At 52.0% G+C, this 22,678-nt stretch overlaps 8 protein-coding genes across 8 annotated transcripts; 4 read left to right on the forward strand and 4 right to left on the reverse strand.

The window, feature by feature from the left end:
* The first annotated feature begins 1,917 nt into the window (after positions 1-1,917).
* On the forward strand, positions 1,918-6,117 carry EDD37DRAFT_637002 (DNA-directed RNA polymerase III subunit C2). Its single transcript, XM_062817021.1, has 2 exons — positions 1,918-2,154; positions 2,205-6,117. The coding sequence occupies exons 1-2, from the start codon at positions 2,071-2,073 to the stop codon at positions 5,808-5,810; spliced, it is 3,690 nt and encodes a 1,229-aa protein (XP_062667967.1). The 5' UTR covers positions 1,918-2,070; the 3' UTR covers positions 5,811-6,117.
* On the reverse strand, positions 6,107-8,021 carry EDD37DRAFT_637003 (kinase-like domain-containing protein). Its single transcript, XM_062817022.1, has 3 exons — positions 7,137-8,021; positions 6,922-7,086; positions 6,107-6,861 (listed from the first exon to the last, which is right to left on the reverse strand). Exons 1-3 carry the CDS (start codon positions 7,854-7,856, stop codon positions 6,178-6,180), a joined length of 1,569 nt encoding a protein of 522 aa, XP_062667968.1. The 5' UTR covers positions 7,857-8,021; the 3' UTR covers positions 6,107-6,177.
* A 1,423-nt stretch (positions 8,022-9,444) lies between these two features.
* On the reverse strand, positions 9,445-11,240 carry EDD37DRAFT_684088 (feruloyl esterase-like protein B precursor; the record flags this gene model as incomplete). The annotated part of the gene is made up of 3 exons (XM_062819862.1): positions 9,445-10,454; positions 10,512-10,766; positions 10,826-11,240. 3 exons carry the CDS (start codon positions 11,238-11,240, stop codon positions 9,445-9,447), a joined length of 1,680 nt encoding a protein of 559 aa, XP_062667969.1.
* Positions 11,241-12,786: 1,546 nt separating this feature from the next.
* On the forward strand, positions 12,787-14,379 carry EDD37DRAFT_567585 (major facilitator superfamily domain-containing protein; the record flags this gene model as incomplete). The annotated part of the gene is made up of 2 exons (XM_062814158.1): positions 12,787-13,509; positions 13,567-14,379. The coding sequence occupies 2 exons, from the start codon at positions 12,787-12,789 to the stop codon at positions 14,377-14,379; spliced, it is 1,536 nt and encodes a 511-aa protein (XP_062667970.1).
* Positions 14,380-14,442: 63 nt separating this feature from the next.
* On the reverse strand, positions 14,443-15,835 carry EDD37DRAFT_505179 (alcohol dehydrogenase). Its single transcript, XM_062813535.1, has 2 exons — positions 15,605-15,835; positions 14,443-15,549 (listed from the first exon to the last, which is right to left on the reverse strand). Exons 1-2 carry the CDS (start codon positions 15,653-15,655, stop codon positions 14,506-14,508), a joined length of 1,095 nt encoding a protein of 364 aa, XP_062667971.1. The 5' UTR covers positions 15,656-15,835; the 3' UTR covers positions 14,443-14,505.
* A 397-nt stretch (positions 15,836-16,232) lies between these two features.
* EDD37DRAFT_659007 (nicotinate-nucleotide diphosphorylase) lies at positions 16,233-17,300 on the forward strand (the record flags this gene model as incomplete). Its single annotated transcript, XM_062819013.1, has 2 exons — positions 16,233-17,188; positions 17,273-17,300. The coding sequence occupies 2 exons, from the start codon at positions 16,233-16,235 to the stop codon at positions 17,298-17,300; spliced, it is 984 nt and encodes a 327-aa protein (XP_062667972.1).
* An 804-nt stretch (positions 17,301-18,104) lies between these two features.
* EDD37DRAFT_505288 (uncharacterized protein) lies at positions 18,105-19,600 on the forward strand. Its single transcript, XM_062813537.1, has 2 exons — positions 18,105-18,446; positions 18,530-19,600. The coding sequence occupies exons 1-2, from the start codon at positions 18,202-18,204 to the stop codon at positions 19,188-19,190; spliced, it is 906 nt and encodes a 301-aa protein (XP_062667973.1). The 5' UTR covers positions 18,105-18,201; the 3' UTR covers positions 19,191-19,600.
* A 519-nt stretch (positions 19,601-20,119) lies between these two features.
* Positions 20,120-22,676, reverse strand: EDD37DRAFT_611582 (armadillo-type protein; the record flags this gene model as incomplete). Its single annotated transcript, XM_062815294.1, has 3 exons — positions 20,120-22,384; positions 22,452-22,553; positions 22,605-22,676. 3 exons carry the CDS (start codon positions 22,674-22,676, stop codon positions 20,120-20,122), a joined length of 2,439 nt encoding a protein of 812 aa, XP_062667974.1.
* Between the last annotated feature and the right edge of the window lie 2 nt (positions 22,677-22,678).

Raw genomic sequence — 22,678 nt, forward strand, 5'->3', positions numbered from 1 at the left:
TGATTGAGGTAAAGACCAGTGGGCACTGGCCTACGAGGGGTAGAATTGGCCCTTAAACTTACCCCTCTGCAGCCCACGAAAGCATATTAGGAAGACGAAACTGCCTTCGAAAGAGATAGCACAGATAGCGCACCGAATGCTTACCTTATTCTTTCCGATGCATTTGTACTTTCCGGGTTTTTCTGGTGGCTAGTCGAAGTAATCTGCCCGCGGACTCACGGCATGTTGCGCCATCGAGTGGCCATGCCTCATGGTCAATGAGTGGTCACAGAATGGGCGGTTGCGCCGCTAGATTGAATCCTCCGTCGTCCGTCAAATGCAAACCTCACGAATGCTGTGATGTGCCAAACCACCCATCAACTGCTTGTCAGACCAAAATGCTTGAGATGTGGGGAAGATGCAGGTAGGTTTGGCATTTGATGGGCGCCCCCCATGGCTTCTGCCAATCCGAATGGTTAAAGATCACAGGCAAAATGGCGGTCAAGATGAGGAAATCAGGGGCCCGCATCTGGGTGGCAGCGCCTCTCCAATCGAATCATGGCTACCACGGTCAGAAGAGGGTGTTCCCGACCATCGAGATCAGAAGCCTTTCTTTGAGAAGTGTTGGTTTTCCCCTCGTTGGAAAGAAGGTACGAGCGTACAAGTTCTTGCAGGTCCTCAGTTTTTGTGGCTCCTGCCAGCGTCCGATCTGCATGGCGCAATCCCGGCCTTTAACTGCTGTCTTGGGCTTCCTCGAGACAAGCTTACCCCACGGCCTGGCCGGAGTTCTGAGACATGAATGCTATGTTCCAGTGATGGCTGCGCACTGCACCGAGGGCCTCGTGGGGGAGAGCACTGACAATCTCCTGGGCACAGATGCAGGGCAATGGGGGCATTTCAGCCTTCAGGACTTACGGAGTGGGATATGCTCTGCGCTTCAGATGACAAGAGGAATTCGTAGTGGCAACGGTGAAAGCTAACCTACATTACCCTGGGATCCAAATGCCAGATTTCATGCTGCCAACTGGCACAAAACCCTCTCAAGTTTCTCCCGAAGAACGCCCATGACAGTGCCGTGCAGTGCCCACCCGCAGCAGGGACCAGCGCTCCAAACTGATCAGTGATGCGCAGTGATGTCGCCAATGACCCCTGGCCTGTCGTTCTGATAATATCCTCGAGTGGCCAAAATCTGTCTCTTTGTGATTCAACCAACCCGCTGCCGGAAAGAAAATTGCCAATGCTTAGTTTCATGTCTTGAGAGTTGGGATACAAGATCAGGTAGTATATGAATGAAATCGGTCGAGATCAACCTATGTTTGAGCCTCGTCTTGACCATCTGGATTCAGGCGTCTCGACAGGGATATGCCAGCAATGGGAAGGCAACCTCTATGCGCCAGCTGCCGCAGTCCCCTTGCATCAAGCAAGTGCCTGTACGAGTAAAGCACCCCACTCGGAATGACCTGTAGCAAAGAAGTAGACGCACCAGCAACCCGATACTTAACTTTCAATGAAGCCACCAGTGTTTTCGGGCTGCGTTATGCTTTTCTGCGGGCAGGCTTTCCCTGGCACATGTCACTTGGAGAGAAGAAGATATGTCCCACGTGTTCATGTTGGTAAAGAGCTTGCATCAAATATCGACCCAGTCCTGGCTATCTGCGTGGATCTGATGATGTAGCATCGCCACCAACATCTGGAGCAAATAACGGTGAGCGGACAGTCTGTGGTAAGTCCGGTTAATCGTGGAAGAGTCGACGACAGACTTGATCTCAGGTGGTGGCACTCACGTAGGGGCAGCATCCGCCAAACCTTCCCGAAACCGAGGTCGTCCACTGTGCCACTACAGTTCACGTTCCCCTCACGGCGCCCGGAGGTATCACTGGTGACCCCTCACCGCTCTCTTAGGTAAGCAGGCGATGGGCAGAATTTTTGGCTGCGGTGCGATGTGATCGACAAATGTTGCCCACCGCGTCTTGAGGAACTTTTTGATCACTGTACAAAGCCTTCTTGATACACGCCACCACACACTCGGTTCTGCAGCATAGACTATGCCAGACGACTCCTCGCCTTTGGGATCCGTTTGTTCATGCACAAATGGCACCAATGCCGCCAAAGAAGAAAGCTGACGGCGTGGTCGGCGCCGTCGGACAGACTGCTAAGAAACCGCTTCCCAAGGTGGTACGTATTGCAGGTTCTGTTAGCCATGAACTGGCACTGACACCAAGAAGAAAACACTACCGCGGAAGTCCACGGCCAAAGATGCTTCTGGGAATGACCCTTCTGTGGCGTCTGATGCCCGAACAGCGGCAGATGAGTCCAAGTCAGAAAAGCACCATCAGAACCGCAAGCCCTCCCACCACACAGACAGCTTCGATGCGACCCTCGAGCCTTTCTATTATGACAAGTCCCTGACAGATCCTATCGATACCGCTCGTGATAAATGGAACCTCTTGCCGGCATTCCTCAAAGTCAAAGGGCTGGTAAAACAACATATCGAATCCTTCAATCACTTTGTCGAGGTGGAATTGAAAAAGATCATCGAAGCAGAGCCTGTAATTACAAGCGACATTGACCCAGATTTCTACATCAAATACCTAGACATCCGTGTCGGGAAGCCGTGCAGATACGATGAGATGATTCCGGTGGATTCAAAAGATCAATCTACAGTAACGCCCAACGAGTGTCGGCTACGCGATATGACATACGCAGCCCCTATTCTGGTGGACGTCCAATACACAAAGTCCAAAGTTGCATATCGGCGGAGAGGTCTACAGATCGGCCGTATGCCTATCATGCTGCGCAGTGCCAGATGTGTTCTGGCAGGCAAGTCGGAGGCAGAAATGTGCGGAGTGGACGAATGCCCGCTCGACCCTGGTGGTTACTTCATTGTGAATGGCACAGAGAAGGTGATTCTGGTCCAGGAACAACTCAGCAAGAACCGCATCATTGTTGAGGCCGACCCAAAGAAAGAAATCATTACTGCTTCAGTTACCAGTTCCACTCACGCCAGGAAGTCGAAAAGTTACATCTTGCTGAAGAAAGATTTGTTGTACATGCGACACAATATTTTGAACGAAGATGTCCCGATCTGTATCCTACTCAAGGCAATGGGTGTTACATCGGACCAGGATATGTTGGCCATTGTTGCAGGAAAGGAAGGTGTTTTGCAGGACGATTTTTCGGTCAATTTCGAAGAGACCATCAAACACCGGATCTACACTCAGCAGCAGGCACTCGACTACCTCGGAGCAAGGATCAAAATCACGCGAAAGCCGACACCCTTCGGCCAGTCCCGCAGAAATTATGTTCAGGAAGCATTGGAGGCTGTCAGCAACGTCTTCATTGCCCATGTGCCGATTGAAAACCTCAACTTCCGACCCAAAGCCATCTATGTGGGGCATATGGCACACCGTGTCCTCATGGCCAAGCAGAACCCTGCATTGGTGGATGATCGGGACTATGTTGGTAACAAACGACTGGAACTGGCTGGTCAGTTACTGTCACTCCTTTTCGAGGATTTGTTCAAGAGTTTCAACTATGATGTCAAATTGAACGTGGATAAAGTGCTGCGGAAGCCAAATCGGACCGAGATGGCTGATCCGTGCAATACAATCATGGCCCATGCTGGTCACATCACACAAGGCATGAACAGAGCAATCGCTACCGGCAATTGGAACTTGAAACGCTTTCGCATGGATCGTGCAGGAGTTACTCATTTGTTGAGTCGGTTGAGTTTCATTGCCTCGCTCGGCATGATGACTAGAATATCCAGTCAATTCGAAAAGACAAGAAAGGTCAGCGGACCGCGTGCTCTGCAGCCATCATCTTTTGGTATGCTCTGCCCAGCAGACACACCCGAAGGTGAAGCGTGTGGACTGGTCAAAAATCTTGCCCTCATGACCCATATCACCACCGATGACGAGGAAGCACCCATCAAGCGTCTCATCTTCATGCTCGGTGCGGAGGATATAGTCTCTGTGGGTGGCGCGGAGCTGTATGCACTGGGTCAATACCTCGTCCTGCTGAACGGAACCCCTGTGGCGACTACGCGGCATCCCTCCCATTTCCTGACCTCCTTTCGACGGTTGCGAAGATCTGGCCGCATCTCCGAGTTCGTGTCAATCTTCATCAATCATCACCACAACACAATTCAAGTTGCCACGGATGAAGGACGGATATGTCGACCTCTCATTATTGTTGAGGACAAGAAATCCAAAGTCACCAAAAGATATCTCAAATCACTTCGGCAGGGATCTATGGACTTTGACGACTTTCTGGCTCGCGGCCTTGTGGAATATCTCGACGTCAACGAGGAAAATGACAGCAACATTGCTATGTATGAGACGGATATGCATGCTGCCACTACGCACTTGGAGATCGAACCATTCACAGTCCTCGGTGCGGTTGCTGGCTTGATCCCATACCCTCATCACAATCAATCACCTCGAAACACGTACCAATGTGCTATGGGTAAACAAGCCATTGGGTTTATTGCCAACAACCAATTCCTCAGAATTGACACATTGCTCTACCTCATGGTTTATCCTCAAAAACCACTTGTCAAGACGAGAACCATCGAATTGGTCAAGTACGACAAACTGCCAGCTGGTCAGAATGCCACAGTTGCGGTCATGTCATACAGTGGATACGATATCGAAGACGCACTCGTACTCAACAAGGCATCAGTGGATCGTGGCTTTGGCCGCTGTCAGGTTCTCCGCAAATATCCGGTGCAGCTAAAGTCCTATCCCAATCGCAGCCACGACGATTGTTTTGGACCAACAATCGAGAATGGCGCCGCAATCAAGGCACATGCCCTACTCGATGGGGATGGCCTTGCTTCAGTTGGTGCCAAGGTCAGTCAGGGCGAGGTCTATGTCAACAAATACGTGCCTGAAAATGCCAACTCCTCTGGGCTGTCCGACGCTGGATCCAACAGTGGCAAAGGGTTCGTAGCACAAGCTCAGAAGTACCGCTTGCCTGACCCCAGCTACATCGACAAAGTGATGATGTCGGAGGTCGAGTCAGGCAGTCGGCTGATCAAGATACAAACTCGACAAACAAGAGTTCCCGAAGTCGGCGACAAATTCTCCTCCCGTCACGGACAGAAAGGTGTCGTTGGTATCATTGCTGAGCAGGTCGACATGCCATTCTCGGACCTTGGGATCACACCCGACATTATCATGAACCCTCATGGTTTCCCGTCTCGTATGACGGTGGGCAAAATGCTAGAACTGGTCTCGGGCAAAGCTGGTATCTTGAAGGGCAAATTCGAATATGGCACCGCGTTTGGGGGCAGCAAACTGGAAGACATGTCCCGAGCTCTCATTGAGTCAGGCTACAGCTATGACGGCAAAGATTATCTAACGTCCGGAATCACGGGCGAGCCTCTCCCAGCATACGTATTTACAGGCCCGATCTACTACCAGAAGCTCAAACACATGGTTCAAGACAAGATGCACAGTCGTTCGCGGGGTCCTAGGGCCATCCTCACACGGCAGCCGACGGAAGGTCGTTCGAGGGATGGTGGTCTGCGTCTCGGAGAAATGGAGCGAGACTGTCTTATCGCGTACGGCGCGTCACAATTGCTGCGAGAGCGACTGATGCTGTCCAGCGACAAGCACGAGGTGGATGTGTGCGAGTCTTGTGGCTTCATGGCGTTCGGCCGGTGGTGTCAGCGCTGCGCTACGGCAGGCGAGACGGGATCGAATGTCGTCCGCATGACGCTTCCGTATGCATTCAAGCTTTTGCTCAATGAGCTGGGGAGCATGAATGTGAACACCCGCTTGATCGTGTCCGATGAGTTCCCATCTGATGGGTCGAGGAGAGCTTGAGGTGGATCCTGACGGCCATGGGATCGTGACATTATATGTCACGACAGGCGGTGGTTGCAAAGCAGGCCAGCCAGACGTACGATTGTTCAACGAAAGAAGGAACGAGGCAATCAGATCTGCATGGCATGGTAGTATTGCATAGCGAGGGGCGAGTTTGCTGATTTCAAGCATGTGTACCAAGACTAGATGATCACGAATGCATCAGCGAAGGCGCAATTCGGTTTGCGAATGAAATCTTTAGGTATCTCTTCATTGTACAGCTCATCACCACACGTCTACTGTGACTCAAATGAACTCTTTATACCAAAACATGTCTTGATTTGTCTTTATACTGAGCGTTCGGTAATTTCTAACACTTTGCTGTACTTCATGGACCACCAGTACCAGCACCAGCACCAGTCGCAGCATTAGCGTTCTGTGGAGGTGGCGGAGCCACAAAAGGATCATTGAACCAAGCAGGATCCCCGTTACTCTCATCATAGAGTTTCTTCCAACCTGGTACGAACGAAGGAGCTGGGTAGTGCCCATACTTTGCGGCGGGCAGCCTCAAACGTCGACGATCCGGATCCACAAAATCACCGATTGCGAGGTATTTGATTTCGCTTTTCGAGGGCCTAAATCCAGCGTCGCCAAGAGGCATGTCGTTGATCTCATGGCCCTTGAAGTACAATTTCTCCGAATGCGTGGGGACATCGGGATCGTTGGGCGGCGCGCCTGCCATGACGGCGGCGATGAGTTGCGCATTGCTGGCCTGAGCAACGTTCCATGTATTCTTTTTGCGCAGACGACGTTCAGCGAGACGGAGACCGCGGCGCGTGGCGTCCAGGAGTTCGAGCTGAGTTGGGCGTGCGTCGGGGTTGGGATCGATACAACGGGAAAGGAAACTGCGGAGGCGGCTGCTGTAGATGCCGGGCGTTTTTGTGCGGACTCCTGAGATCTGGTGGTTGCCGTTGCGCACGAACTTTTGTATGGTTTTGGCACGAGTTTCCTGCAGGCGTTCGGGGCGGCGTAATGTGAGGAGGGTGTACATTGTGGCGCCGACTCCGTAGATCTGCAAACCATGTTAGTCGGAAAGGACGCATTCGATGTGGTCGAGCGATGCACGGCTTACATTCGTCGAAGTGTCAAAGGTAATGTCGGCCTCATCCTCTCTATTGTCATCCCTCTGAGCAGCTTTCGCTTGTTTGAAGTCGCGTCGTCGACGTTGCTCGTCGTGGGTTCTTTTGGCGGCTCCCGTGGGCGGAAGTGTCCAATGTGCACCATAGCTTTGTTGTTCCTGGCACAGAGTTAGCTTGGGTTGCGAAAGTCAGACTCGGTGTGTCCTACTGGTGGCGCATAGACACGGGTAGCTCGCCAGAAATACCTGATGGGGTTACTTTGGTCGTCCGAGCAAGTGTACACAGACATGCCATAGTCGGACAGCTTTGGACCGGGAAAGTCATGATCTTGCGGATCTTCGGGAGCGTAGTCAAGCAGTACGTTTCCTGGCTTCATGTCGAGATGAAGACAATAGCCATTCCGTCGCGCCAGACCGTCGAGTTCCGTGCTCCAGGCAAGGCTGTCGAGGGGAGGGGTCTCGTGCAGTGCTTGGCAGGAGATGGCCAGTCGGTGGAAGACGTACCAGAGGAATACTTCTGGAAGATACGTATCCCAAGCGCGGTAGAGAGCGCTTAAGCTCTGGAGACTGTCATGTGGGCAGAACTCGAGGTAGTGGCGGTATCGTCCTTGTTCGTGGTCTGCACTCTCTGAGATAAATTTGTAACGTCGAAGAAAAGGTGCGGCTCTATCATCCTTGTCGTTGATGTCGTGTTGGATCAAGGCCTCCTTCGGCATTCTCAATTTCATGATAGGGGAAACCTCGGATGGCAGAAGAGCGTTCGGATTGTATGCGTTTTCTTTCAAGGCAAGCTCATCAATGGGCTGGTTCAAGTCATTGCGCTTCTGCCATAAGCCGACCTGGCCGTACGAACCGGCACCGAGGATCCGGACAGGACCCCATATAGCGTCCTCATCGTAGTCATCGTTGAACATCAGCCGTCTCACCATGAATAGCAGTTGGGATCCCGTCCGGCCGAAGGCTCCTCTCCCATCTCTAGAATCAAACCAAGCTTGGTTCAAATCGTCCCGAATGTCGGTGTTGGAAGTCCCTCCAATATTGGGAACGATGTGGTCGTGGTCGGGGTCGAGCAGTTGATACTCTTTTGCCCGGAGCTCTTCCGCACGTGGAGCTATGCGCCGCCAACGCATGATCACGCTGCTAGAGTCAGGGCAATCGTGGGCCGGTTTCAGTCTCGAAATTATCAGGGTGCGATGCAGGTATCACAGGAGTCGGTGTTAAGTGTTCGCAGATAGATGATTGTGAAACAGAACGCGCAGAAAAATGACAGGAGACGTAAGCTATTTTCGTTGACTTTGTTCCGCATGCATCGTATATGGGCGAGTGAAACAAAGCGGCATGCACAGCTTTCGCATACCTTTGGGGGAAAGAAAAAGTGACCAGAGTCCTTTGTCCAGTTTTTGTATGGCTTGAGCCACAATCTTACCGTGCATGATTGAGTCTTCGGTATCTAAGCGGGTACAAGCGATACGGGCGCCCTATCCATGAATAGGCGCATCTACGGGATTGCCGCAAGGAGGATACGAAAAGTGTGAAGTGAGCGTCATCAGTCACAAAAGTTGTGAGCAAACAAAGAAAATCTTACAGTATTGAGTCGCCAAAAAGATCAAGATGCCGAACAAGGAGGTTGTTTTGTTAGACCGCATCTGGAGTAGCTTCAAGTGCACATAGGTCATTTGAAACGGAAGGTCTGCCGGGTAACTATGCGAAGAAACCGTGCCATCGATATTGACTCACGTAAGAGAAATTGTTTACAACCGAAGTGATGGGCATAAGAAGTCGAGGACCGATCTCCTATGACCGCCAATGGCCTGCTCGTTTTGGTTCAGGCGGCCGAGACGTCAATAGCAGACTTTGAAAAGGCACCCAGTGCATATCGTATATTTTGGTAAGGCTGTCCGAGGTCGCAGCGTGGCGTTCAGCACAGCCTCCACGGGCGCTTTTGGTGTTATCTTAACAACCAAATCCCGCGATCCCTCAATGACACACGCTTCGAGATGATGCTCATATAGTTGTATTTATCATCTCTCTCTACTCACACAAGTTTGAGAGGTCTCTGCGCCTGCAAAACACGATGGGATTCACCCTCCTTTGACGGTGTTCCACTCTCACAGCGATGGCAGATGTCGGTCTTATCGGGACTATCTTTGGTCTAGCCAGCACTGGAGCAAAGGAAACGACATAGGATCTGTACCCTTTGACTCAATTAATAAAGAGTCGAGGGTTTCTGCACGAGATATGTCCATCATTGTTGAGGGTGATTCTGGGGTCGATCAGCTATTGAAGGAGTGGACGACCTTGTACGACGACGTTTCCGGCACCAACGTCACAGATTTCAAGAAAATGCTTTGGGAGGCTCATTCCAAATAGTACAAGGTCACATTGGGCAGCACATTGTGAGACAACCACCAGGAAATGACTGATGTAGACATTAGGGATCACCTTTTCATATGTCAGAACGATATGGCTTTTGCATCTGCCTCCCCCCAGTCTTCCTCTCTGAATACACGCTCAATCTCAATACAAAGGCAATTTGTACGCATTCATATCATAATGCCACGTATCGATCGAAGCCTGATCATACTGACACTCCAAAGTCGACCCATTGTTCGTCCAAAATGGTCTCAAAGGCCACGCACAAATCTGCGCATTCTGCCCCAGGTTCTGGCCAGCGAGGTACGTCGCATTGAGAGTCGTCGGCACAACACCCTTCTCAACCCAATCGATCAACACTGCCAGGTTGGTCTGTGGAAACGGCCCATTTGGCTGCAGAGTGTTCGGCGCGCAGTGAGCCGCGCCCGGGACGAGGAACAAACGGTACCACTCACTCAAAGCTGCTGCGCTGTCATTGTATGACTGACCAGGGTACATGATGCTGCGGACGGACTCCCAGTACCGCACGGAGGAGGCTGTGGGGATGCTGTTGTCGGACTCGCCATGGTAGTGGATGACTTTGCCGCCTGCGTTGTTCAATGGCGTGAGGTCCGGCCGCGTTGTTTGCAGAACGTCCTCGTAGCGCTGCCAGCCTAGGATCATCCACTGTGTCAGCGTGTCGTAAGTCACGTTGTTCAGGGAAGGCAGGTTGGTCCCCTTCTGGAGGTTGAGAAACTTCTCAACCCACTCGCCGCCCAGAGAATCTATGTACAGACCCCAGGAGTCTGTCGCGCTGGAGTACGTCGTCTGCGCGTCCACGAAAGTCGCTGCCGGTTGGTATGATAGGTAGGCACGTTGCCCATTGGAGTTATGGAGGCCGTCGATAATTGTGGCGGCGACGGCCACGCCTTGAGAAGTGACTGTTCCATTCTGCACCGGCGTGGCTGGCGATGGCGGCATTGCGGTAGCAGGAGCAGCAGCGCAGTAGTATGCCTTTCCGATTGTGGAATTGATGTTGAAATTCAGCTTGCATAGATCTGTGCGGGACACGACGCCGTCTGTCTCGCCGTCCATGGGGTCGCAGGCAGCGATTGTCGCATTGACGATGGCTTGCAATTCGCATGGAGACGGGAAATAGTTCATTGTTTGTTCGACTACGCCGGACTAGAGATGTTGGACTTGCTGTTGGCCGTAGCGGAATGCTGGCGCACCAGTCACAGCACCGTCGAATTGATCACCGAAGCGTTGGAGTTGGCTCCATCCTTCGCGGCCGCCCTCGGAGCATCCTTGATAGTATGAATACAACTTCGTGTTGGACATGTTGAAGAAGTTTTGGGTCAACTGCTTTCCGATAATGCTCATCTCATGGATGGCTTCGTAACCAAAGGCATACAGCACGTCCCGATTGATTGTCCCATTTGCAAGCAGGATCACTTCATCGGCGCTTATGCTGAAACTTCCAAAGCCTTCCCGCGTATGTATTAGCACAATATGATTAGCCCAGGTCATCGTGCTGTCGACATACCTCCATCAGTAGCTCCAGCAGCAGCTCCATAGATGATACCGCCTGGAAGAGAGCCATTGCCGGAGTTGATGGCGTATCCACCACCTCCTGTTGACAGATAGCGGTTCTGGAAATTTTGCGGAGCCGGCAGCCAATACCATAACAAGACCTGGTCATTTCTCCCATCATGAGAGTAAGCAAAAGAGACGTTGCAATAGTCAAAGACAGCATCCGGATACATGTTTTCGTTTGCGACTTCGGCATTAGCAACGGGACTGGCTGCGACGGAGGAGTTGTCGATTGTGATGCCAGGAATTGTGCCGGGCGCTGGTAGCGATGCTACCACATATGATGTCGTGCATACATCGTTCAAACTTTGGGCGAGAGCAATGCCAAAGAATTGGGTTATGCACCAAAAGAGTTTCAATACACACATGATCTCGAGATTGATGAAGATGCCCACGTTTTGAAGGATACAAGATGGAGAAGCTCCTCAGCAAATGCAATTACTGCCTACCTCAGGTCGATATTTATATGTTTTCAGTGCAGTATCGGTGACATTCTCGGACGATGCAACCGATGCAGCTCACAGCTCCGTCTGAACCGGCTCTGGTTGAAGCTGCTCCTCACCGATGATCTAGCAAGGAGCGTCACTGCAAGATGTTTGCAACTCTCCACAAGATCCGGAGATGCCATGCAACCGACAAGGGAAGGCTTGCGTAGAAGGATGGCCATGGGATCAATAGTGCATCCATGCTTGCAAGGTAGAGCATTTTTAGCGATGTGTGCTGCTGGCGGACGCTCGCATCGAACATCCTCATCTGCAGAGAAGAGGATAGCATTACCCCGACTTGGTGAAACAGAAAAGCCGGAGTCTAGCAGCCGAGGCAATGTATGCCCCAGGTCTTGGAAAACGTTGTGGAAGTTGAATGGACCGTCGAGAATAACAGACCAAAGTCTGGGGAGATGTTGTCGATCTGGTTGATCCCCACGTCCCCACGATATCAACAACATCAGCATGATCGAGTATGTGTGTCAAATCCCCGCGTGTCCCCACCGCCGCCGCCCATTTTCAAGCCAAAAACCACCAGGCTCCATAGCGTGGCAGATCACTAGGCTGTCTTGTCCGGGGGTCACTTGCAAGTGTCAGCTCTGACAGCGTGGGCACTTGTGAAATTCTGGCGAAAGTGCATCCGAACAGATTACTGGATGCAAGTTGGCTATCAAGGCATCTCGGAAGCGCTCCTGCCGCGCGACGCAACAAATATCACATCACTTTGTTGCCATCGAATTCTGCTTCATCTTCTGCACGTGGATCGACTGATCTACCGCGGATCAAACGGTCGTGTTACCCACCGGCAAACTGCTCTAATCGTGACAAGCTTTGCAGAACAAAAGTTGGCCCAAGTCGCTTTACTTTCGAGAGTCTGCGGCTCAACGAAGTCTTTCAAGAAGAGCTTTTCATCCAATTCCGCTGGGGAGTTCCACTTAGAGAAGAACTCTGCTCTGCACCATGCATGGTCGAGAACAGCATGCGCGTCCCTGTCGTGAGTAAGCCCCGTTGCCCCCGAGTCCAGAATATGTGAGCCGCCCCGGTAATGCTGTGGGCGTCCCCTCTTCGAGTCTGTGCATCCCCATGCTGCTTGGCCACAAAATGTTATAACTTGCTTGCTCGTGGCCAGGCCATGGGTCAACCCGCTTTCCATATCCCCACCGCCTGGTTTGATTGGCCCCGAATGTCGTGGGGACACAGGGGATATCAGAGGAGACTTCGAGACGAGACCAAACTGGGGAGGAGCCCCGGAGACCTGCGCCGAGGGTCGAGCTAGCCCTACACGACAGCAATAGAAGCCCTGGAGCTGCTCCAGACTACATAATGAACTCCTCGCCGCCCTCCAGAATGACCCCTTGCTCACTCCGCTACCCCGTCTTCTGTCCTTTTTTGTCTTCTTATTGCAAATCTGCCCAGCATGACGGAACAGATGCCACCGGTGAACTCTACGTTCAAAGCCGATGATTCTGTCAATGGCGAGACGCAGAAAGAGTTTGTCGAGCCAGTCCGACCAGCTTATACCCATCTCGACCGAGACGACATCGACCGTCTCTCACCAGAACATCGCGAATATCTCCTGGCCCGCCATGGCACGCTTGACCTTGATCCGGTACCTGATATGAGCGATGCGGATCCTTACAACTGGCCGCATCGGAAGAAGGTCGTCAACCTCATGATCGTCGCCTTCCACGCAATGATGGCCACATTCACAGCTGCATCCATCCAATCTGCTTTTGAGAACATCGCAGCAGACCTAGGCTGCAGTCTTCAACGTGCCAGTTACTTGACGTCTCTCCAGATTGCCATCCTTGGTGGAGCTCCTCTCTTTTGGAAGCCATTGTCGGATCGTTATGGACGACGACCAGTCTTCATCGTTTCACTCATCTGCTCCATGGTTGCCAACATCGGCTGCTCCGAAAGCCATTCGTATGGTAGCATGGCTGCCTCACGAGCAATAGTGGCCTTCTTCATTAGCCCTGCCGCTGCTATTGGAAGTGCTGTGGTCGCGGAGACATTCTTCAAACAGAGTCGAGCCCGGTATATGGGTATCTGGACTGTGATGGTCACAATCGGTGTTCCGATTTCACCATTCATTTTCGGATTTCTCGCCTATCGCGTCGACTACCGATGGATCTACCGCGTTCTTGCAATCGTAAGCTTTCTGCTTTCAATTCTGCCGGTCATTCATATACTAATACTTCAACCCTAGACAAATGCCGTCCAACTGATAGTCTATCTCTTCCTCGGCCCTGAGACTCGCTACCTTCGCCACGGTGTGCGCCATGAAGGCTCGGCATTCAAGCAAGAGTACATGCAACTGCGCCGTATCGACCCAACACCACTCCGCTTCCGGGATTTCGTGCAACCCCTACGATACTTTGCGCGACCAAGTGTGGTTGTTCCCGCGGTGGCATATGCCATGGTCTTCCTCTTCGCCAGCGTCATGCTCACGGTCGAGGTGCCACAGCTCTTCGGTCCGGCCTTCAAGTTCAACACGCAACAGATGGGTCTGCAGTACATCTCGATGATCATCGGGTCACTCCTGGGAGAACAAATCGGCGGCTTCACCTCTGACGCCTGGATGAATCGACGCACCAAGAAGATCGGGACCAAACCTGCACCGGAGTGGCGTCTGTGGTTGTCGTACAGCGGATACATACTTTCCATTGTCGGTGTGATTGTCTTCCTGGTCCAACTCGGTGAGATTGGGGACAATTACAACGTCACACCCCTTGTTGGGGCCGCCATTGCCAGTGGAGGTAATCAGATTGTGACCACGGTTCTCATCACCTACGCTGTGGACTGCTACAGGGAGGACGCTGCGTCGGTCGGTGTGTTTATCACTTTCGTCCGTCAAATGTGGGGATTCATTGGTCCTTTCTGGTTCCCTCAGATGTTCACCAATGTTGGACTGTACGGGTCGGCAGGCATTATTACCGCGTTGGTGATCGTGTTCAGCTTGATTCCTACAATCATCCTGCAATGGAAGGGTAGCGCGTGGAGATCGAGCCACACTGCTTGATCACATTCTATATCGCCGTCCATGGACGTGTGCAAGCTCAAATTGTAAAGTTGCAGCTGTCTAACAATATTCATTCACTTGTTCCAGTATGCCATTGTCTTCGACATTTCAACCACAGCAATTCTTCTAAGCATCAGCCTTCTCCGCGTCAAGTGCCTCCTTATCCACCACGCAGACAGCCTTGCCCTTCATCTTGCCCGAATGAGCCAGCTCCACCATCTTAGGCACCTCCCCCAAGCCATAAAACAAATTCGTCTCAACCTTGATCTTGTACTTGGCCACATCCTCGAGCATTTGTTGGGAGTACTCCTGCCCAGCAATGAGCGTGCCCTTGACGCGAATGTCCCGGAAAATCAACTCCTTGAAATCAATGCACACCTTATCCGGCTGCGCAACCTGCACCATGATCCCGTGCATACGGGTCACTGCACACGATGTCGTCGCCGCAGTCTCATGCTCACTCACATTGATCGACGCATGCACGCCCAACCCGTCCGTCAGATCCTGGACTTGCTTGACAAGCTTGTCCTTGCCCTCTCGCGCGTCGAGAATGTGCTCCGCCCCAGCTTTCTTGCACAACTCGAGCGCCTCGTCCCGCGCGTCGATCGCAACGACGTTGATCCCTTTCGCCTGCGCGAACTGAATGCCCAGATGGCCTAGCCCACCGCCCGCGCCGACAATGGCGACCCATTCACCCTTTTTGACTTCGCTGACTATCAAAGCGCGGTAGATCGTGCACCCGGCGCACGCGAGCGGTGCGGCAGCTGCAGAACTCACGCCGTCGGGGATGAGGCAACTGTTCCGGCTTTCGACGACATGGTACTCTGCGAACGCGCCGTCGACAAACACGCCGATATGGCCATCGATGTTCTCGCAATACTGATGCCAGTCGTTGGGACCGGAACAATTATAGCAGGTGCCGCACGGATTCTTGGGCAGGCCAGACATGACACGGTCGCCGACTTTGAAGTTGGTTACCTTGCTGCCGACGGCTTTGACGATACCTGTGCCTTCGTGCGACGCCGTGCATGGGAGGGTGGTGGGAAACTTGCCCTCGGTGACCATTGAATCCGTGTGGCATAATGAGGCGACTACGGTCTTGAGCAGGATCTCATGTTCTTTGAGCGAGGTTGGTGTGGGCACTTTGTGGATCTTGTATGGTTTATGAAACTGGTTTGACCGGTGAGCTGATGTATCATGCATGGTGGTGGTGGGTGGTATGTACCTCGACTACCTGCACCGCCGTCATTTCTTTGGGTATTCCTTCGATCGCCATTCTTGATATGCGCTGGTTTAGGCTGGCTGTGTGATAGTGATGTCTACCTAGGTACTTTACAGCAAGAGATGGATTTGAGGGGACTGGGAAGACGTCAATTACAGATCGAAGGCTTTCTGGGCTTCATGTCTCTAGCAAAAGTCAAAGTAACAATACCCTCGGGATTAACATGACACACATTGCCCCAGATATAAACGTCACGTCTCTTAGCCTTCACGGCCAGGCCGTCGTGGAGATGGGTATGTCAAGAGACCGGCACCCATTCTCCGCGTTATGGCCGAAGGACCTCCCATGGTTGATTTAGCTCATAAGATACTGTAATTACTTGTATCTCGATACCGATATCACCTCCTTGGCAGGTAGGTCAGCCTAGTGAGCCATCGATCCTCTTTAAGGGTTCAAGATAGGGTAGGTCTAAAGTCGGTACCTCCTACCTGTACATGTACAATGCGGGGTAGATTTTATGCGAAACAAAAGTGCGCGGCCCGCGTCCATGCCAGACACATCCCATCATTCAAGCCCCAACCATCTTCATTGATCTATTGTCGTCTCTGAGTCTCGATACTACCATACCAGAATGGCCTCGAATGGGGCACCGTCAGCTGCTGAGCTCCCGCTGCCCACAGATGCCAGTCTCTCGCACGGATCTCTGGCCGACCTCCTCCCGTCACATTTCACCACCGATATCACCAACTGGCTCGCCGAGGATACTCCTTCATTCGATTATGGTGGCTTCGTGGTCGGTTCATCCCCACGGACCGCACAGTTACTATGCAAATCCGCGGGCGTCCTCGCAGGTATTCCTTTCTTCGACGAGGTTTTCCGTCAGCTAGACTGTACAGTCGAATGGCATCACCAGGAAGGTGCATACCTCGACCCAGCCAAATCAGGAGGCAAGATCAAGGTCGCAACGGTAAAAGGACCGACTCGAAAATTACTGTTGGGCGAAAGAGTCGCGTTAAACACGCTGGCAAGATGCAGCGGAGTGGCCACAAGGAGCAGAAAGATGCTTGACCTGGTTCGCAAAGCAGGATATACCGGTGTCTTAGCAGGTACGAGGAAGACTACCCCTGGCTTTCGAATTGTCGAGAAGTACGGCATGCTTGTAGGTGGAATCGACGGTCACCGACACGATTTGAGCAGCATGATCATGCTCAAGGACAACCACATCTGGGCTAAAGGCAGCATCACTAATGCAGTCAAAGCTGCACGAGCAGTCGGAGGGTTCGCTCTGAAGATCGAAGTCGAGGTCCAGACCGAAGCCGAAGCGGACGAGGCTATCGAGGCTGGCGCTGACGTCGTTATGCTAGACAACTTCGATGGAGAAGGCCTCAAAATTGCAGCAAAAAGCTTGAAAGACCGGTGGGCTGGAAAGAGGCAAGTGCTTCTAGAATGCAGTGGTGGTCTCACAGAAACGAACGTCAAAGAGTATGTCAACAACGACATCGATATCATTTCCACCAGCGCAGTCCATCAGGGTGTAGGACATGTCGATTTCTCACTGAAGATTGATCATCAAGGCTCCGCGGCAATGTTCGCGCATTCACAACATGCAATTTGCTCCTCACAGAGGGGGCAGCACTAATTCATGACAATCGTCTCATCTCAAACCACCAGCCAAGCCAAGCGACAAGAGCGTGAATGAGAAATAGAGGCCTTTGCGGAGCTCCTGTTCCAAACTCGGGGTCCGTCCACTTCGTGCCTGGATACAGAATGGCTGACAGGCCGGTCACCCAATAAAGCGTACCAATAACAGCGGCTGAGGTGATTGAATCCCTTTCCGCCGCAAGGTCCGGTGTTGATCTCCAAGTATAATAGGCAGTCAGAGCGCCCAGGCAGAGACCCATAGACATGGTTTGACCATTGTGAAAGCGAGCATGGGGAGGCCATTTCGGGTTCTTGACATGTGTCTCGTTCCAGTCAGCAATGTAGCAGGACACGGATGTCGAAATGGCTTGGAGGGTGAGGAGGCTCCGGCCAATGGTTATGCCAGCCATATTGCGAATAGGCTCTGTAGCGTTGTCGAGTTTATTGGTGAGACTGAGTCGGTGTTTGGTGTAGAGCAGGCGAGAGTAGACGTCTTCCAGAGAAAGATGTCGACGCTTTCCTCGAAAGATCAGGCGTCTTAAGGTCTTCTCCAAACGGAATCGATTCCTCCGCGCGTCTGACTTGAGCGGGGACTTGTAGCCTCAAAGCCACTGTAGGCCTCTCGCGTACAGTGCTACTCGCGTCGGCTCCGAATCTGAACGTCCCGCCCGCACCGATGCCAGGATTGTGCGATAGCGGACGAAAATCGGGTCCCAAATGGGTCGGTTTGGCCTCAAAGCTGTCGGCATGAATCCAAGATGGGGAACTTTGGTATGACATCAATTGCGGTACTTTGTCTCCCCTCCTTTTTCTTTATCGATAGTCTAGAAACCGAGGTTAACCCGGCTCACATTTCGGGCAGCCTTGTGCACATGCGACATGATGAACCCCAGATCAAATAACTCCCGTCGTCGCTGTTGACGGGCTCGGGCAGCGCAAAAGCTCACTCCCATACGACAATGGCCGACAGCGCCATGCCAACGTCGCAAGAACCTCCTCAAGCCCTCGCTCATCCAAATACCGCCATTGACCCTCAAACTGAATACCTCTACCAAAATATCTCCCACTACCCGTTCCACAAAGACCGAGAATACCAAGCCGGTCTGGGAGCCATCCTAGGACACGAGGGCACTCCGGCAACGGAAGATGAGATTAGGGAAAATGCGGCTCTAGTACTGCAAGCTCAACTCTTCTATTTCGCAAGGTGAGTACGAGCACGAAGCCTCCGGTTATGCTTTCAGGACACGCGCGTGGAAGCCCCATGTGCTAACACAACCTCTCCTATAGGAAATACAATGTACAGCCCATAGACCCAAATGCGTACAGCGCATGGGTTCAGACGCAAAGTTTGCAACAAATACAGCAGGACCACCCTTCACATCTATCCTTCATACAGCAAGCCGCTCCAACCACGCTATCACCCGACCTCGACGGAACATCATTGCCCCCAGCAGCGCCAGCACAACCCACGACTCTCACTTCGACATCAGCAGTACCTCCGCAATCACAGACACAAACACAAACACAGCCACCATCTTCCGAACCCGAACCGCCCTACCCGACCTCCTTCGCCGCCATAGTCGACCTAATAACCCGTAACGTCCCCATCCCAGGCATCGAAGAGATCCCCACCACTATCCTCGAGCCGGGCTCGAGTAAGATTGACAAGAACCCTCGACGCAAGAAGCCTTGGGAGAAAGACGCCGAGACATCCACAACTTCACCCGCTGCCGAGGCTGCGGAAATGCAAACAGAGACACCAGCACAAACGGAAGCAGGGACAGAAACAGAAGTAGAAACAGAAGTAGAACCGGCTGCCACGGACGAGGACGTCCCCACGACCGCCGCAATGATAAATGTCAATGGACATAAAGAGACAGGCCAGGGTGTGGTGAATATTCTCAAGCCCAACGCCATTCCGGACAGTGGACTGCTGAGTAAGGATTGAGCCCCGGCAGCGACCATTGTACACCACCTATTGCGGACAGTGGAACGACCACCGCCCAATGACCATGTTTGGCGCCTCAAATGATATGGACGAAGATGTATGATCTCCACCATGCGGATTTGGAGAGCGCCGAAAGGAAGTCGAGTTTTAGTCGCCTATGTCAAGGCTGCCAGACGGCATAATCTAGCAATGTGGCAGCACCGCATCAACAACCCCATCCACACTTACCATACGGCAGCTCAATAACGTCTTGGGAATGTACGAATAGCAGCGAACTACATGCCTTGGAATAGAACAACCTGTTCCTGCCTTGCAGAAGAGCGAGCCGGCTTCTGTGAGCGAAAAGTGCTCAGCTATGATGTGCACTATCTGCTACATTGTCCTGATCTTTGCCCGTGCTGCGGCTAAATACATGCTTCCAGTGTCCACCTCATCCACCGAGCAGGGATAATGGTAAAGACATGATGGGACACAGTCAATGTCGGATATTGAACATAAGGTTGGATAATGCTGTAGCTCTGAAATATCCCACCAACAAGGTATGAGGACTCCAATTCGACATCCTTCCATGCTTGGTATTGGCTGGTCGGTCAGACGGAACTGTCAATAAGATATGAAAACTGACTGTCGATATGAAAAACACATGCAGGAGAGTTGATTGTTGGTAGACTCGTTCGTTAAGACATGCTTGGAAATGAAAAGCCAAGAAGTATCAGTTCAAGACAGACAACTAGACTTTTGGTCATGAATGTGAAGTCCACGCTCTCCGTTCAAATCTGTATTCCAAGGCACAGGGACGACGACCCCCCGATTATTGACAGACGGTAGAGGACGTTCAGGTTGACATGAGATGACTGGTAGGTAGATGACATAGTTGAATTCGCGTGGGCGTGCAGGCCGTGGATGTTCTCGAAATCCTGATAGCGCTCTCAGCGGAATCGAGGCCATTGGCTGCGAGGCTGACCCGGAGCGCCGAAAGGATTGACGACTGCACCAGGGCCTGGACGAGTGACAGAATTGGGGTTGCAGCAAAGCATTGCAACACGGGATCCGAACTTGGAACCACGCAGAGAGACCATGTGCTTGCGGATGTGGACAGCCACTTGCTCTCGCTGATGGTGATGGGTGTTCATCAAGATCCACTGAACCAAGTAGTTGCCGTATTGGTCGCCAGCAATGTCAATGAGTGGGATACGTGGACGGTCTGGATGAGCTGTTGTGATGACTCCGAGATATCGATCCAAAAACTCCGCTCCACCAATCTTGAGGCACTTCTCCACAACTTTGGAAGCGAACTGGTCGATGCTGTAGTTGTAGGAGTTGGCAAGGATGTGGTCAATCACGCGGCGCTTGTCAGGTGGAGAACCGTGCTCACACAAATGTTGAATACACCAGTTGCCAAATTGTCCATGTGCGATAAGATCAATGTTGGCGATGACCTCTTCGATCGCAGGGCGCTTCTCCTCTTCGACACAGTTTTCGAAGATATTCTGAACAACAAGACTTCCAGTTTCACCCAGAGCGACCTCATGCCACATGCCAGTAAGAGCTTTGTTCACCTCCAGCATGATTTGTGGCGGTTCGCCGCTCCAGCGGAGTTCGAAGAGCTTCTGCCAGACATGACAAGCGTATCGATGAATGACAGTGTCAGGAATGCGACGAAGCAGTTCACGAACCATGGCAGCCTTGTGATCTTCTGGAACGGAATCGAAGGCCTTCTGAATGACGTGACAGCCGAATGGATCCATGCTGAGAGCGATGACACTTCCATGGATGGCGTTGGCGATTGCCACGACTTGATCAGGTGTACCATGTTCGAAGCATCGCTGGACAAGAAAATTGCCAAAACGATTGATCATAAGAGGGTAAGCCTGGTTGACAATCGACTCGACGATCTCGAACTTCTGCTCCGCGGTTCCAACTTTGAGCTTCTGTTGCAGGAAGATACTGGCTTGCTGATCATTATTACAGACAATCTTGTCGACAATATACTTCCAATCGCAGGAGACTGACTTGTCGAGGAGACGACGATAGTTCATTGGCTCGAGAGGTGTAACATAGGTTTGTCCATTGGCTCCAGTACCCGGAACCGACCATGGATTGGCAGCTCCTGGGACGCCACCAGAAGGAAAGTCATTTGCTGCAGGCGTAATGGGTGTTGCAAGTCCACGTTGATAAGGGTATTGAGCGGCGAGGTTCATGGGACTGATGGGTGGTGGAGTCAATGCTGAAGAGCCGGGTGGATAGCTCCCATATTGAGACAGAGGGTCTGGGAGATTTGGATTGATCCTCAATTGTCCTCCATTGCGTCTCATGCCGAGTGTTGGGTTGAACTGCATCATGTCATTGCCGGCTCGCACGTCGTAGCCAACTGGTCCAGTACCACCTGAAAAGTTGCGTGGCTGAAAATTGGCTTCGGCTGGTGAGACGGTCGGGGCACCGTACACACCGTTATAGGCTTGACCCGAGAGACGAGCATCACGGAGGTTTGTGTATGCTGGAGCAGGTGGGTTGGTAGCCAAAAGGTCGGTCATGGATGCGGAAGCATTGTTCCAAATACCTCGACCACGACCAAAATTGGCACCTGTGAGATGATCGGCTTGATCGAGGCGTGTTCCTTCTGGAATGACCCAAGCATCATTGCGGGAAGTGAAAGGGCGAGCAGAGGCATTGAAAGCACTCTGGAGGTGGCCGATGGTCTGCTCGGTGATGTCGTTGGATGGTCCAAAATCAGCCTCGGATGGTGGTCCCATGGCCTGATCCATGGTATGCTTGAGAGTCCGTGTTTCTGCCAGCTCTTGTTCTTGTCGTGAGATGACTGATTTTGCAGCCTCAAGCTCCTGCTTGACTCTTATCATCTCGTTGACATCAGCCTTGTTGGGACCTGGAACCTGGACAGCAGGCTTTGGTCCTGCAAAATTCTCGGTTGCTGAAGTACGGAGGCCTGAAGTGGTTGAGCGATCGCCATCTTTGTTGTGGTTCTGGTCTGTCTCATTCTTGAGTTCCTTCTCTTGTTTCTTCAATGCTTTGTTTTGATCTTGGAGATTGTTGAGCAGTTTGTCAAAATTGCCGAACTCAGACTTCTGGGTCTTGACCTCAGCGTGAGGAGTGGGTTTGCGGGCATCATTCAACTTGAGACGTGAAAGTATCTCTTCCATGCTGCTCACAGTGTTTGTCTCACCACCTTCAGTACCCTATAGGTGAACAGGATGTTAGCAAGATCACAGGGGTAGTATGAGGGACTGCAAAAAGGAGACTTACTTTGTCTTTGGACTTTGATGATTGTATGTTGCTGAGCTTGTCGGGATTGAGGACAGTGAAAGCAGTACGAGTCCCAGTTGCGGTGCGAGAGTTGGTTGCGGTCTGTGACAACTTTAGTGAGGCAGTGATGATTGCAATCAACGTTCAACTTACGGTGAGAGTGTTGCCGCGCGCATCTTCACCCTCTTCTCGCACTTTGATGACCGGAATGGACTTGCGACTCATTT

This window comes from Exophiala viscosa (genome assembly GCF_022695815.1).
Source record: "Exophiala viscosa unplaced genomic scaffold EDD37scaffold_9, whole genome shotgun sequence".
Taxonomy (NCBI): domain Eukaryota; kingdom Fungi; phylum Ascomycota; class Eurotiomycetes; order Chaetothyriales; family Herpotrichiellaceae; genus Exophiala; species Exophiala viscosa.